Source organism: Calypte anna, chromosome 14 (genome assembly GCF_003957555.1).
Source record: "Calypte anna isolate BGI_N300 chromosome 14, bCalAnn1_v1.p, whole genome shotgun sequence".
NCBI classification, from domain to species: Eukaryota; Metazoa; Chordata; class Aves; order Apodiformes; family Trochilidae; genus Calypte; species Calypte anna.
In genome coordinates, this window is record NC_044260.1 from 12,328,420 (window position 1) to 12,344,169 (window position 15,750).

A 15,750-nucleotide genomic window follows, 5' to 3' on the forward strand; every position below is an offset into this window, starting at 1 on the left:
TTAATATTCTGTGGTGTTCAAGGCAAGATTAACCATGCCTTGCATGGCATGTACATCTTGTCCACCACTACTGTGTCTTTCTGCAGGTTCCATGGAGAGATACCCATGGCATGCCAGTAGAAAAGAACTCCTTTGAATGGCTGAGAAAAAGGCTTAGTGGTGCTCATGCCCAAATCACTGAGGGCTTTGACTCACAATTTTTGGTGACTTAATCCAAGCTGATGTTATTCACTGGTTTTCCCTTGCAGCTGACAGGGCAGAAGATGGGCTGGCTCTCTCTGCTCCTTGGTGGTTCACACCTGACCAACTTACCTAAGATGAAACCAGCCCTGGAGTTCATTTACCAGGCTGGGAACTGAGAGTAGAAACCTCCAGCTAACAGAGTTGGAACATACCTGGGAGAAGTGACCTCCTACACTGTCCTGTATGAGGAGAGATTGAGGAAAAGACCTCTGAAAATCCCACTCTGAGGCACATCCACTCAAGGGATCTGCACTGGAAATTGTCCATGTGTAGAAGAATGAAGACCTAAAGCTACCTAAAGCTGATGCACTGCAGCCTACTTTCCCCACCATTCACATGGGTAATTCCCCGAAGGGGAAATTATTTCCAAGGAATGATTCCCTTTTATTATTAACCAACAGGATCCTTGCAAAATGAGTTTCTAAACATTTGCTTTTAGTGTAGTGGCAAAATTAAGGGCTCCATCTTCAACTTCTCCATAAGAATTGCCTTTTTATATCACCATTTTCCCTCTCTCTCCCTGCAAGTCAGAACTGATTTGAACCCCCTGTGGCTGAGAAGTGTTAGTTACTTTATATATAGGCTGGTTTTAATATTTAAAGTGTTGGACTGGTAACTTAGAAAAAGCATTTGGGGATTTTAATGAAATATTTAAATGCTTGAAAGCAGTCCTTCAGCAAGGCTGTTTGGCAGCTCTGAATCCTTCTGCAGGCTGCAAGTCCCAGAGGTGCTACTGAAGTCAGAGAGGGGCATTTAGCTCTGGGAAGGTGCTCACTGCTGCTGAGCTGGGAGAGGCATTGCAAAACCTAACCTTGCAGGTTGTGTTTTCCAGCCAGGTATTTTAGGACTGATCAATAGGAAGCAGGAAAAGGTGAGTGGGAGGCCAATTCTCCTGTTGCAGGAATGAATATTGAATGTGGGCAGTATTAATGAATAAGAGAAGAAGTTTGTTTCAGGAAGGGGTGTAGGGACATTGCCAAGCTGGAGGCTGAACCTAGCAGGGTTCAGATGGGATCACTGTGGAAATATTTGCTTTACTGTCACACTCCTCATTCCAGGCTGCATCTGCAGAGGGTCTCACACTGATGTGACATGGATAGAGAAGGACACCCAGAGCACAGGGGGTGGCACTGGGAAGCTCAGTGCAAACCTCCTGAGCAGAGCCAAGTCTGCTGCAGGCATCAGGGGCTCAAAGATGACTATTTTATGAATAAACACCTATTTTCCAGGTAGTGTCCTCTCTACTTGCTTTGTTTATGGAGAAAAGGACTGACTAGGAACTTAAATCCAAATATCTCTAAGCTCCAATGCCATTTTTTGAGGCATGATGTATGATAAATATTTAACTGTTTCAAGGAGATTAAAGCTTAAGAAAAAAGGGCATCAGCAAGGATGGAAGAGGTGAAGGAGGGGAGAAAAAAAAGATGGTTTATATGCTGTTCTTATTTTAAAACCAGACAAATGCAGAACTCTGCAGAAGGTATTTTTTAAAGCAAGGCTTGTCTTGTGGAAGGCAAAAACAAGACAACCATTGGCAAGCCTGGTGGGATCAAGAGGAACGAGGAGGGTACAAATTGTGAGGGCACCCACAGAGAAAGGATTATTCACATTTTCCATTCTTGGCTTTGAAAGGCTGCTCCACAAATCTGTCCTTGCATACAGCTACTCGTCACTTACTCCCTAGGTGTCTCTGAATCACATCTGCCTCACAGCACAAAAGCAACTTGTTATTGCAGTCAGCACGAGGCAGCTCATCAAGCTGTGAGAGTGGGAGCTGCAGGCAGGGATGTCTTGTGCACCATCAACAATTGCTGGCTGAGTGTTGATTTGAGAACCATTATATCAGGGGATGACAAGGGATGGCCAAGGAACAAGGAGCAGGATGAGCATGGCACCCTGGCAGTTGTTGGGAGCCAAAATAACCCCACCTGGATCTGCTCCCTTCCTGAGAGATGTTGGGTGGGGGGGAAAAAGAAAAATAAAAAAATCTGCACTGTATCCAGTCCCTGCAGAGCTACCATTTTGTCAGTGTTAAAATTAATCAATCAAACCCATAAGTTTATATGTTATATAAGGTTAGTTTGACAATATTAAAATCAACCAAATAAACTAGGTTAATATAAGGTTACATTTTATATAAAGAACATTTTAATACATAAGAATCTCATTCTAATCTACCTAATGTTCTGTTTATTGACAGATGCAGAGCTGTAAGGTCAATGCCACCATCAGACCTGGGGCAGATATCCAAAGCAGAAGAGCAAGGAACATGAGAGAAGGAAAAACAACTCCTTCTGCACATGGGAAAGTTTGAGTTACTGCACTTGGCAACACAGAAGCACTTGAGGAAGCCCAAGTGATGGGAATAATGTGGACCAGATGGACACTCAGCAGCAACAAGGAAAGCTACTGCTGAATGGCTACGGGGAGATTTTGCTGTCATACTGGAAAAGAAGTGGTGCTGGCTTGCAGACCACATGCTGAAGTCATTGGTATATTTTGGGATCACTCAGATCTGCATTTTTTAAGGCACATAAAGCACATAAATCAATGCCCACTGAAGGAAGTAAAAGGCCTCCAAATGCTTTTAAGTCCAAAACCTACTACACTTGAAAGCAGAAAGTAAGAAGAGTTGCAAGTGGCCTGAAGTGATAAGCTTGGAGAAGCAGAGAAGAAAGGCAGGGACTGACTGCCAGGCCACCCAGAGGAGGAGGAGGAGCCAACACTTACAGGAAAGTTGGTCACAGCAAGGTGATGAAGTCTGCACATGCAGGAGACAGGGTGATGCCTAAGTTGAGTGACAGTTGAGCTAAATTACTGAAAAAGGAACAAGGGAGCAACTCTGATGAGCAAGCCTACCCAGGACAGGTGCTGGGACTGGGTACACCTTGAGCATGGAGAGCATCCATCTGCCAAAGACACCACGCAGATGGAACCCCTCCTGGAGCCACCTGTGCAATCAGGAATGCAGCCAAAAGCCACTTCCTTGCAGACTTGTTAAGGAAAAGAGATTTCTGAGAGCTGGGCACTTACAGAAATCCCATAGGGAGAGCTCTAGAGAACTTACAACTTCTTCAGCTGAAATATCCAAAAGAGAAAAGACTTAGAAAAGTATTTCTAGAAATACTTCTTTGAAAAATATTGCACACCTCAGATACAAGAACAAGAGTACTGCAAGAACTGTGGTCCTTTCTAGCCCACCCCTGCTGCTGCATAGTGTCTGAGGCAATCCTTAGAACATGCAATCCTTAGAAGTTTGACTATGAAAATGGTAATAATCATCATCCACAGCTATGCTGGACACTCCATACATGTTCTGAAAGCACAGGATGTACAAGAATGATCAGAGACCAATGGTTTGTAGCAGTTAAAAGGTTAGACACCAGCCAAGCATCAAGGAAAAGATGAGAAAACTGATTTTCCCAAGAAAGTCAGGATAAGTGGAGAAAAAAAATTGCTGCTGGAATTCTCTTGTCAGAATAAAACCCCTCCCTCAAGAAACTAGAGGACAAGCAGAGGGAGGATGTTCTCCAGATGCTAGAGAGAAACCAATGGAAAGATCCACCTTCTCCCCCAGAAATAGAGAGAGTGGGCAGAGAAAGGATCAGGCTGTGCAGCTGCATGGCAACGCTCAGCAGTGGCTGCACATGTACTCCCAAGGCACAGAAGCTCTTAAAATGGAACTAAGTACACATCAGAGGTTTGGTCTCCAGCCTCTGCAGTGCACCAGATGTTCCTTACTGCCACTGAACAGTCACACTGGAGCACTGCCCCCAAAAGGAGCCACCAGAAAAGCAGGACACACTTGTTCTTCATGAATTTAGGCTGGTACTGAGGGATCTTACTGGACAAGAGGATTTATGTTAGAGAAAAATCACAGGACACAGAAAGGTTTCCTAGTTTACCACCTGTACACCAGAGTTCTTAGCCAGGATTTCAAGTGTTTGTACCCTGCTTAGTTAATGCCTTTGGATTTCCCCATGAGATTCCTCTTCACAAGTACAGCTGCACTGCTTTTCAAGTTTGACTTTGCAGCAGTTTATCAGATTAAACCCAGGCTACAGCTTTTTAATTTTTTTTTTTCACTAAACACCCCATATAGCAAAAACCTGAGGCTGCTGCCTGTTGCCTCCAGATTGTGGCTGGATAATTGAAGCTGCAGAGCTCTGTCCAAGCTACAGCTGTGACTTTAGGAACTGTAGCAGCCCTCCTGTAAACATCCAATTACTATTCACTTCACATGCAAAGCAGAGCTGGGCTGGATTTGAAGAATCTGCAGTTCTTGAGGAGCTCTAATTTGCATGACTTCAGACAGGACCCTCTGCAATACTGTGGGTAAGGCACTGCCTCCTTCCAACCATCCCAGGCATCAAGAACTGGTCAGTACTCACAGGAGGTGGAAGTGAAACAGCTCTGGGCAGACTTACATCAGCTGCAGGGATGAGAGTGTCAGCAAGGTGGCCAATTTGGTTCTTTCTGTACAGCCAGGACATCAGCAGTATCCCCAGAGCCACATCAATCAGCAGAGAGACAAAGATATTGGCTTTCCTGCAGGCAGGATGAAGAGAAACAGAGTTACAGGAAGAGGAAGGACAACGTTTAATGTTTCAATGACAACTGTCAGCTCCTGACATCCTTTAATGTCCCAGGGACACAGGGAAAAATTAACTGAAGAGGCAAAAAGACTTTCAGGGGTGTGCTGCTACTTTTGTGGCCAAACATTGAGCTACTCAGAGCCTGCCACACCACACCACCTTGCTCAGGAAGGGGACTGAAGAGAGGGATTGAAGATACAAAGAGGAACAGCAAACAAGGATGCATGGAGATACTCAGGGGGCATTGACTAATGCTAAGAGCACCAGCCCTTGGAGCACCCACACTGAGATCAGAGGGTTTCCCAAGAGGCAAACTTGAGTTGAACCACTTTTGATGTAAAAAAATAGTCTTTTTGGGTACACAGACACACCCAGAAGGGCTGCTGAGCTGCCCCCTCACTGCTAAAGTTTCTGAATTCAGTTCCATGCTGAGTTCTCAATTAAGTTCCTGAGTTATTCAGGAAATCAGATTAAACAATCAGTTACTTTTGGTGTTCAAATCTGCTGATCTGTTTCAAGTGTTCCCTGGGAGTCTGTTCCTGCAGGATCAGAGAACCACAGAGAAACACAACTCACTGTGTAATGGCCACAGGGCATTCAATATCTGTCTCAGATCTCTGCCTCTCCCTGTCCCACTCACTGTGCTGCACGTTTGCTCTCTCTATTCCACTGACTTTGTTACTGCTTGTTGGAGTCTCTGCTCTGCAGTAACTGTCAGGAAGATTCCCCAAAAGAGGGGGTGAAAGAGGGGAGCAGGCAGACCATCCTGTCCTTATGGGAAGTGCTGCTGAACATGGATTTCAGGTTTTGGTTAAGAGCAGCAATGAGCTGGTGGGAGTACTGAGAGCAAAGCACTCCACACAGCAGTGCAGGACAAGCCTTCCATGGGCAATATCCTGTGTGCCTTCCCCAGGCTAAGAAAAACAGATATATATCTGGAAAAAAGCATAATTAAAAAGGACAGATTGCAGAGTCAAAATCTGCAAACTAGCAGGGAAGGCAACAGGGCATGGTGCAGTGAGGAGGCTGTGGTGCTGTGCAGGCAGAGGATCCATGGTTTGGTTCCTCAGAGGAGAGAGTTCTAGTGCCAAGGTGTGTGTGGCTTTCTGTGTACTCCATACCTCATCAGCTGAGTCTGGTTTTGAGCCTTCTTGTTGCTGCTGATGACCTGAAGGTGCTGCAGGCGATGGCCCAGCTGCTCACAAGTTGAGAGTTTGCTCCATAAGAAAGATGAAGGCCAAAACTTCAGCACCCTGCAGAAAACACCCCAGGAATTTCCCCTTTTGCTTTTGCCACAGAGCAGGTTGCACAGTGAACCAACTCCAGGCAAAACACTCAGTGCAAAGCTAAGGTTGTGCAACCAGAGATGGTGTCAACATATTGTCATTAAAGAATGAGATGTTATCTATTCTCTTAAAGGTTAACAGAACAGAGGCAGCCTTTCCAGGTTAAGGCACCTAAAGCAGACAACCCAACCTCTCATTTTCATTCTGTAAATCCAATCTCACTCTTCTAAGGAAGCCAGAACACAACCCTGATTCCACCTTGGTTTTTGGGGTACATCACTGGAATTGCACATAGCTCTGAGCCTCCAGCAGGCTGGGGTCAGGGCAGTTGTGTGCAGAACACAAGATGGTGAAACTGCCCCACAAACCCCCCTGCTGTGAACACAAGTCTCTATCTAGTGTGAGCTTGGTATAACTGCTGGGTTCTCCCTGCAGTTTCTGTCCCTTTTCCCCTCTTTTGTTTTTCCTTTTCTTCTTTTTTTTTTCTTTATTACCTCCAAACTCCTTTCTCAGGGTCTCTATTTCTGTCTTCTTTCCACTGTCTTGCCAAGAGTGGCCAGCAATGTGTGAAAAATGTGACATTTAGCAGTTAATTGGGTTTCAAGTTTAACATCCACATTAGGCTTGTAGGAGAGAAAATATTCAGAGTTCTTTTTGTATGACTCAGAAGAAAAGTACTAAACAATGGTCAATAATTTTGGGGAGCTGCTTTCATGACCACACAGCCTCTAAAGAAAGGAATGATGGTGATTTGTGTAGTTTCAAAGTGCACAGCAGTGCAACACCAAGCACTGTGTTTGCTGTGGGGAATAAAATCTGATGTGGACATAATCTGGATCCCTTCTTTCCCAGGCACAGTGGTTGTTCCACTGTTCTCAGTGTTTTACTGTTTCTCATTCCAGGCCCAGGAATCTAAATTAACTTTTAGTCATCTAATCTCTCTTACAGCACGGGCCTGTTCCTTCAGTTCATGTTCATTCCAAATTATTCCTGGTATCCTGCTTTGCTTTTGAAGCTGTCCAGCTGTTGGGATCATTACTGAGTGTGCTTCTGGAGGACCTCAGCCTGTGGGCCAGCAGCAGAGTGGCTCCAGGGCTGACCAGGACAGTGTGCAGGATGGGCAGACTGGGGCTCCAGCTGCTATTTATACATTTTACACAAAGGGCAAGGGTATGGCTTTGGAAAATCCTGCTTGTTTCACTCTGGTTGCTATCCCCATCCTCCTGAGCCCTTTCCACCATTCCCCGTGCAAGGTCTGCCTGCTGAAAACCCAGAGAGCTGAAGTTCCCCCTCTTCCCCCTCCCCATTCAGATTTCAGCCACGTTGGGTTTGAAGTACACCCAGTGAATCACTCTTAATTTGAGGCCTCTGAGTTACTCAGCTCTCTCTTCATCACAGCCTCCCACCTTTGAGACAAACACATGCACTGTGCTCCAGCTGACTTGTCAGGAGGTGAGATCTAAAGCAGCAGAGGAGAAAGGGCTGTGCAGGGGAGGAAGACACAGAGGGGACTGCACTGGCCACTGATCTCCAAGACCTGGGTTTGAAGATTCATCCAGGCACAAGTGCAGATGAGTTTTCTCTTCTGATTATACCCTAGCCCACTGGTTACAAATTCTACTGTGGCAAACCTTTGCTAGAGCAGAAAATTGCACTTGAAATGCAAAGGAAGTGGGAGGAGAAACACTTTACCTGTGTGGCTGTGTACAGAGAACTGAAGGTGAAAAATGCCTGATCAGCCCAAGAGCTGCCAGAGCATCAGAGTTCAAGCAGAAAGCAACAGCTCCAGGGCCCTGGGCTGAACACTCACGGGGCTGACAGTGTCCCCATCCTCTCCCAGTGTGTCTCTTGCCATCCATTGCTGCTCCATAACTCCTCACACTGGAGGCAGCTTGGGGGTCACCCACCAGACACCCCAGTCAAAGGAAAGGACTCCCCGTGGCTCTCAGATCTCTGAGGTGCATCCTGCACAAGCAAGAGGGATTTCCAAAGCAGCCTCACCCCCAGGAGCACCCCAACAGGTAAACACATCTCCTCAATTGAACAGGATGGGTCTAAAAACACATCAGAGGTCTGGGCTTGTCTGGGCTACAGCTGATTCTCTTTTCACTTAACATTAAGAGGAAAACCTCTGGTCCCCTTATGTACTTCCTTGGAAAAGTAAACACCTAAAAGTAAATAAAAACACAAACATACTGCAAAAAGCTCAGTACAATAGTTGTGAGATGTGATATGGTAACACTCATCTCCAGGAGTGCTGAGGAAGAAAGGCAGAAATTTTTCTTGCCTGGTCTCCTGCCCCTCTGCATCCCAGCTAAAATGCTGCCACTTGTTTGCTACACAGTACACAGACAATTTTCAAAAGTGCAGTGGAAAACCAACTAAATTATAAAACCAAGCAGACACACAAACAAAAAAATCATGATGTTGTTTCATTGCATTATTTAAGCATCAGGAGGCCTTTGGGGTATTCCCAAAACACAAGGAATTTTAGCAGTGCATTAACAGAGCCTGCATGACTAAATCTTGATTTTCCAATTAATTTTTTTTCCTGAGAGTGAGAGCAGAGTTTTCCAATACCAGAAGAAAACCAATCTTCCTCAATCTGGCTCACATGCAAATATAAAAGCTCCACTAAGCAGAACCTCTGGCTGTCTTTATGCTCCTTATTAGAACCAGCAAGCACGGTGCCTCCCTTGAGAAATCAGAGGCCATGCTGCTTCTGAAAGCCCTTCTTGAAAAGGAGCACACAGAATTTCTTGTCTCAGCACTAAATCATCCTGATGAGCCCCAGCAGCACACTCGAGACCTTCCGTGGCCACGGAAACCTGGCACACAGATCCCTCTGAAGAGAGATTTGCAATGGCCACCCCTTAGCACAAGGTGGTGCTGAAGAAATGCCTGAACGCAGGATGGAGAGGACTTGGGAGGCTCAGAGAACTCGGGGAGATGTCAGAGCCCCTGCCTGAGCTTCCCAAAGCTGCTGCCCCAGCAAAAAAACCCCCAAACCCCATCAGAGGCATGTCCACCAAAGCCCCAAGCCTCCACTTGTCCTTGGAGGACATCACTTGTCAGAGCTGACTATCCCATAACCACAAAAACCTGGGAAAGAAGGAAGTCCTGTGACCAGAAGCAGCAAAAACCTGGTAGCCCATATTTTATGGGACCATCCTGTCCCAGCACAAGGAGGAGGGGACTGGAAGGTGACACCTTGAACCCTCCCTGCCTTGTGTCTGTTGGCACAAAGGAGCCCATACCACGCAGCCTGCGCTAAACTGAACCCAATCACAGGGAATGCCTGAGAAGGTCAAGCAGGAGGTGTGTTACAAAGCCAGGCACCAACCTCTGTTCTCTAAGATTGGTGGTTTAAAACACCTGTAAGATAAGTAAACATAAAGCTGATAATACAGGTGGCTAAAAGTAGAAGAAAACCTGTATCTACCTCCCAAGGTTAAGAACAAGCTGAAGCCAGGTTTATGCATTCTGGTGTGCAGAGCTGACTGCTGCTCTGGTTCAAAACATCCACACTGGGCTCAGGAAAAGCTGCAATCAGAATCAGCTCCTGCTGGGCTGGGAAGCAGCTATCTGTGCCCTCCCTGACAGGATGAGCTTGAGCTCCCCACGTTGTGGCCCTCTGGAGAGCAAGGCTTGGGCTTAACCTGATCCTAAGCCTGGTCACCAGTCAAGCTGAGCAAGCCTGACCTTGAGACCAAGTGCTGATGCAGAAATGGATCATTCTGTTTGTTAGTAGCCACACACAGTCCATGGACAGACAGAAAAAGGACCTTCAAGAGCTGGCTTAAAGTCTTCAACCCACCCACAAAGTTGTGACTTGGGTCACAACCATTAACTTGTTGACTTAACGACCATTAGTGCAGAGTCAGTGTCTACAGAGCAGGCCCAGGAACCACTGGCCCCTGATTGTATCAGGTTTGGGTTTGACCCTAAATGGCTTTCAGCAGAGCAGCCCAAACCTGGACACCTTTCCTTTTGTGTACCAAAAATGTGCAACCCAACTGTTCAGACAGCCTTTGAAGTTTCAGTGTAATTTCCCAACACTACTGTAACTCTAGGAACCTGTTAAGAAAAGTCTCCATTCCCCATACCCTCAGGCTGTACTTGAGAAGATTCATCCATGAATACAGCAGTAGCTGTAATCCAAATTTCATCAATCAAAGTGTCCCCTGGCAGCTCAGAACCTGAGCTCCACTCCTCTCCCTGGCTCAGGCTCTCAAGGCAGACTGACCAGATGTGTTATTGTGCTTTATATGCAGAAGTTTCTCCAGGCACTGGCTTCTCCCCTTCAAATCTGCTCAGAGCTCCTCTTTGGTACAAGCACACAAGACATTTGAAGCATCCTATTCCCTTTTATGGCTGTGACAATGGGATTTTGCCACGGGTTTGTGTAGGCCATGGGTTCCTTGTCATCATGTCTGAGGAAGCCTTTAGCCTCATGGTTTCAGTGAAGCTCCCCAGGCTCTGCAGCAGTCTGTTTGCAACAGAAGATGCACCCAGGAGTTTCTCTGCCTTTAATTGCCCACAGAACCTGACAGTGCTTTATACTGGCTTGGTCCATGGATGTGGTAGGACTGGTAGTCCTTTCCTCCACTTTTCTTACAACAAAGCCTCTTACCAGCAGCAGGTCAGCCCTTGTGCAGCACACTTCTGTGGCCTGTCCCTTCCAGCCTCAAAATATCCATCAGTTTGGCCCACAGTCTGCTGGACTGTGAGTGCTGCAGCTGCGACCACCTGGCAAGGTCCTCTTCTCAGAGAAGCTCCTCAGGAGGTAAACTGACCTGTCAGCCAGAGCCCTGCTCCACCTTCCATACCTATTATGTCACCCGCTGTACCCTCTAAAGGCCCTTTTACACATTGGTGAGCTCAGAGATGAGAAGGTACCCAAGAGGTACCTGAGGTCCAGTGGTACCAGATTAAGGAAAACATTTTGTCTCAACTGTATTTCTCACTGGGGTTGAGCAGGAACCCTGCAAATGCCTCGAGATGAACTACATGACCCTGCAAACCCCAAGTGATGGTGGCATCACTTACCTGCTCCTGCAGACCCCAGAGATGAGTGAAAGCAGGAAGGTGAGCAGCATGCAGGCAGGCACAGAGGCTTGCTTCAGCAGCTCCATGATGATACTGGCCTCCACACCATCTGACTGCCAGTGGGTCAGCTTGATAGGCCCATCATCATACTGGTCAGTCATGAACAGTATCTTGCTCCTGGCAACTGTGTCAAAGATGGCAGAGAGCTTTGAAGCATCCTTTGCCTCCTCTTCAGTCGAGGTGTCCAGAGGGGGATGGAGATGGGAAAGCATCACTTGACGTTGGTCGTAGTAAATCAAGATGATTTCTTCCTTCTTAGGGTTGTTAGAGTGTTTCTGCAGGGTAGAACAGCTCCAGAATTTGCTGTCTCCTTCTTTGCTGATCTGAATCCATGGCTCGTGGGGGAATATCGTCCCGAGGTCCTTCAGGAACTCGCTCAGACTTTCTTCTTTCTCCTCTCTGCTGTTGCTCCAAGAGCCAAGCACAGAAACATTGACTTTAGTCACCTGAAGGACTTCACTGAGATAGTGCTTCACCTGGGCAGGAATAAATGGGAAATGGACCACAGCAAGGATAACAGCTGAGTTCTGTTCTGAGAGCCAGCGGCCGATCAAAATGCCACTTTCTGCTGAGGAGCAGCACGATGGAAAGAAGACCTTAAGTACCATGGCACCAGTCCTGGAAGAATGGTATGGCTGCAAATAAACACAGAAATAAACCTTGAGAATTGTGATTAAACACAAGGAGGGTTTGAGCTGACCAAAGTCATTGCTGAGGAGGCACAGTCAAGTTCTAAAATACTAAGTCCACCCACTTGTATAATGACAGCCAAGAGATAAACACACATCAGCAATATCTGGAGGCTCCTGATAATCTGCAGTCTTTGATATGAAGGATGGTGAGCTTGGAGCTTCCCAGCAAAGCTCTTCTCCCAGTCCTGGAGCAGCCTTTCATGATGGTAACTGATAAGCACAGCCTGTCAGAGCAGCCAAGATCAGCAATCCATCCTGCCTTGTATCTGACATGGGATGTGCTGGAGCACTGCCTAGAGAAGGGACTACCCAGCAGCACACTGTGATGCCCCTGGGGAATACTTCCTCCTATTACCAACAATCAGACACTGGTTTATGCCAGAAAGCCACAGAATTTCAGAGGCTCCTTTATCATCCAGGAACCCAGACCTGTGCTCTCCAACAAACTACCTGAGCAACCTTGGTGAGATCACTCAGCTCCTCGTCACCCTTCATCTGGAAACAGAGACAGTAATTTTGTCAAAAGGGACTACAGTGATTGGGAGCTTATGTAGTAGTTTTAATTATTAGAATGGAATCACTGAATTATTTGGGTTGGAAGGGACCTCTAAAGCTCATCCAGTCCAACCCCCTGCAGTCAGCAGGGACACCCTCAACCACATCAGGGTGCTCAGAGCCTCCTCAAGCCTCACCTTGAACATCTCCAGGGATGAAGCCTCAACAACCTCCCTGGGTAACCTGTGCCATTGTTCCACTGCCCTCATGGTCCAGAACTTGTTCCTAACACCCAGTCTAAATCTACTCTAATTTAAAACCAATGCCCCACATCCTATCCCTCCAGGCCTTTGCAAACAGTCCCTCTCCTGTGAGCAGGATTAGTTACAAGACCCTAGAGAAGGCGAAGCATCATCTCTGCTGTGTCTGTGTTCTTTATCCACGATGTTTTTTCTTCATGTCATTAAGTAAACACCTCAGTGGCTCTGTAAGGCTTCTACAGAAAGGAGCTGGGAGGCAGTTGACAATGTCTCTTTAAATAAGGTGGAGGTTTCTAACAGAAATATAATTGCAGTAAGGAGGGTGCTGGCGCAGAGCACCCGGCGCCTGTTGTCCTTTCCCGTCCTTCAGTGCTTTGTGAGGGATGTGGAAAGTCTGCAGGGCCCCGGGGCTGCCTCCTCTGCCAGGGACCAGTCAGCTGGAAAGAGGAGCAGGGGCTGTGTTTGGAACGTGTGGAGAGGATGCAGAACCTGGAGGTTTGGCTGTTTTGCTGGGGTTTTTTTCAAATCTGGGACAACGGAGCCGGAGGATCTATTTGCTACGGGGAGGAGGAGGCTCTGGGGAAGCAGCAGAGGTGAGAGGTGAAGCTGCTGCCGACCCCACAGCCCTGCCCAGCACAGCAGGAGGAAATCTCTGCTCATGGATGAGTTCCCAAGCCCTCCAGGCAGCAAGGTGAAGTTTCCCTACTGCACAGCTCACTCCCCAGACAGGAAAAGCACCACGGCTGATGCGTTACAAAGAAAAATGTAGGGGTTGTTTTGGGTTTGGTTTTTGGTCTGGTTTTTTGGGTTTTTTTCCCTGGGACTGAATTTTCCTTTTCACTGCAAAACTGCAAAGCACACTCCAAGCCTTCCCCTTGCACAGATGGGAGGGTGCTGGTGAGGGGTTTGTTGGCACTAAGCTGCTGGGAGCAGGCAGTGCATCCCTCACTGCCCCACAGATCCTCCAGCCCAAGGCTAAATTTGGAGGCTACAGAGGGACTTTTCCTCCATTCCTGACCAGAGGACCAAGTTTTCAGGCTCTAGAATATATCCCAATAATTGAAAAGCAGCCAATGAGCAGGAGGAATCAGGGAGCCAGCCTGGAAACTCAGGCAGCAAAGCTGGTATTCCCAAACCCACCCGTGGTTGTGCATCCTCCTTTACTCCTGTCAATAGGCTGTCTGAAAACTAAAGTTGACATTTTAAATGTCACAGTCAACTGTTTCACTGCTGCTAATTTTAACAGCAGCCAGTATGCTGGGCTCCTAAAGAGCCCAAAGTCTTCCAGATATGCCCATTCCTGCTGGAAAGCTGGATCTCCCCTGAGATGCCACACAGCATTAACACAAAGATCTTGGGTGCAGCAAAACCAGCAATGGACACCACTTAAAATGCATCAGTTCAACCAGCAAATGAAGGAAGGATCCCAGGTCCCATTCCTCAGAACTTTAGACAGAAAAACAAGGTGAAGAGCAAGACATGGCCTTGGTCTCACCACCTGGGCTGCCCTTTTGCCACCAGCCATGCCCAGGGGTGCTGAGCATAGAATCATAGAATCATAGAACTGGCTGGGTTGGAAGGGACCTCAGAGATCATCAAGTCCAACCCTTGATCCACTACTGCTGCAGTTCCCAGCCCATGGCACTGAGTGCCACATCCAGTCTCTTTTTAAATATCTCCAGACACGGAGAATCCACTACTTCCCTGGGCAGCCCATTCCAATGCCTGATCACTCTCTCTGTAAAGAAATTCTTTCTCATCTCCAACCTAAACCTCCCCTGGCACAACTTGAGACCCTGCCCTCTTGTCTTGTTGAAAGTCATCTGGGAAAAGAGCCCAACCCCTCCTGGCTCCAACCTCCTTTCAGGGAGTTGTAGAGAGTGATGAGGTCTCTCCTGAGCCTCCTCTTCTCCAGCCTCAACACCCCCAGCTCCCTCAGCCTCTCCAGGTCTTAGAATCACAGAATGGTTTGGGTTGGAAGGGATTTGGTTGGAAGGGACCTTAAAAATCATCCCCTGCACAGGCAGGGACACCTCCCACAGCCCAGGTTGCTCCAAGCCCCATCCAACCTGGGCTGAGACACTGCCAGGGATGGGGCAGCCACAGCCTCAGGACCACCAGGCCGGGAGACTCAGAACTACAGAGCAGAGCAAATCCCTGCAAATCCCACCGGCTCCTAACTCGTCCGGTTTTCAATGCGATCTTAGGGCACAGTAAGCTGGAAGGCAGCAGCGAGGTGACGCCTCCTCCTACCCAACACCCCTGGATCAAAGCTACGGCAATTTAACCAACCCCCCCATCCCTCGGGCCGCCCCTACAGCACCCACAGGACCCCCCAGCCCAGCCTGAGGCCGCCGGTGAGGCGAGGCCGGGGGTCAAACCCCGGATCGGGCCCCCTCGTCCCCCGCCGCCCTTCCTACCGCCCGCTCCGCCTCGCCGCCCGCTTCCGGGACCGGTTGCTCGGAGACGCCGCCGGTGCCGGGATGTGCACCGTGAAAGGCCCGGTCGGCCCCGGCAACCGCCCTCTCGCGTTCCGGGCTGCCCCGCGTCTCCTCACCCGCCCTCCACGCTCCCCTCCCCTCCCCGCCTTGGTTTTTATGGCCACGGAAAGGGGCCCGGAGCAGCTCCTGGGCCGGGGTCTGCCCCGCCTTACCCGGCAGCGCTGCTCGCCCCTCCGCCGCTCGCCCCAGCGCCTTCCCGGAGCCGGCAGGGAGGGAGGCGGCGGGGCTGAGCTGCCCGATAAGGAGCTCCAGCCTGCCCAGCCCTCAGCCTGCTGGCACCCGGGCCAAGGCAGGGGCTCACTTTTCCTTAGGTGTCCCCATTGTCCCCATCGCCAAGGTCCAAGGGCCTTTCTTCACGGGACCCCGTTGTCCCCATCCCTGGCAGATGCCCATGGACATTGTCACCCCAGGGCAACCTGAGAGGGTCCGAGGTGCTGGGGAGGTGGGAGTGCATTCCCCCCGGAGGTGGGCTAGAGAAAAGGGTTTGTTTATTGGTTTTTGTCGGGTGCCACAAAATTGGAAATAAAGCGAAGATTGATTTTTTGGGAGGGAACTGACGCCAAGAATGA

The 15,750-nt window shown here is 48.5% G+C and overlaps 1 protein-coding gene across 3 annotated transcripts in view; it reads right to left on the reverse strand.

Moving 5' to 3' along the window:
- PIGQ (phosphatidylinositol glycan anchor biosynthesis class Q) overlaps window positions 1-15,400 on the reverse strand; it is a 37,409-nt gene extending 22,009 nt beyond the window's left edge. Inside the window, exons 1-4 of one of the 3 annotated variants that reach the window (XM_030459765.1) lie at window positions 15,101-15,216; window positions 11,174-11,868; window positions 5,960-6,091; window positions 4,671-4,791 (exon numbers count right to left, since the gene is read on the reverse strand). In XM_030459765.1, coding sequence (XP_030315625.1) covers window positions 4,671-4,791; window positions 5,960-6,091; window positions 11,174-11,841 — 921 coding nt within the window. In that variant the 5' untranslated portion in view covers window positions 11,842-11,868; window positions 15,101-15,216. Of the gene's footprint in view, window positions 1-4,670; window positions 4,792-5,959; window positions 6,092-11,173; window positions 11,869-15,100; window positions 15,217-15,333 lie in introns of those variants that run through there. The other 2 variants (XM_030459766.1, XM_030459767.1) reach the window with 2 other exon arrangements.
- Between the last annotated feature and the right edge of the window lie 350 nt (window positions 15,401-15,750).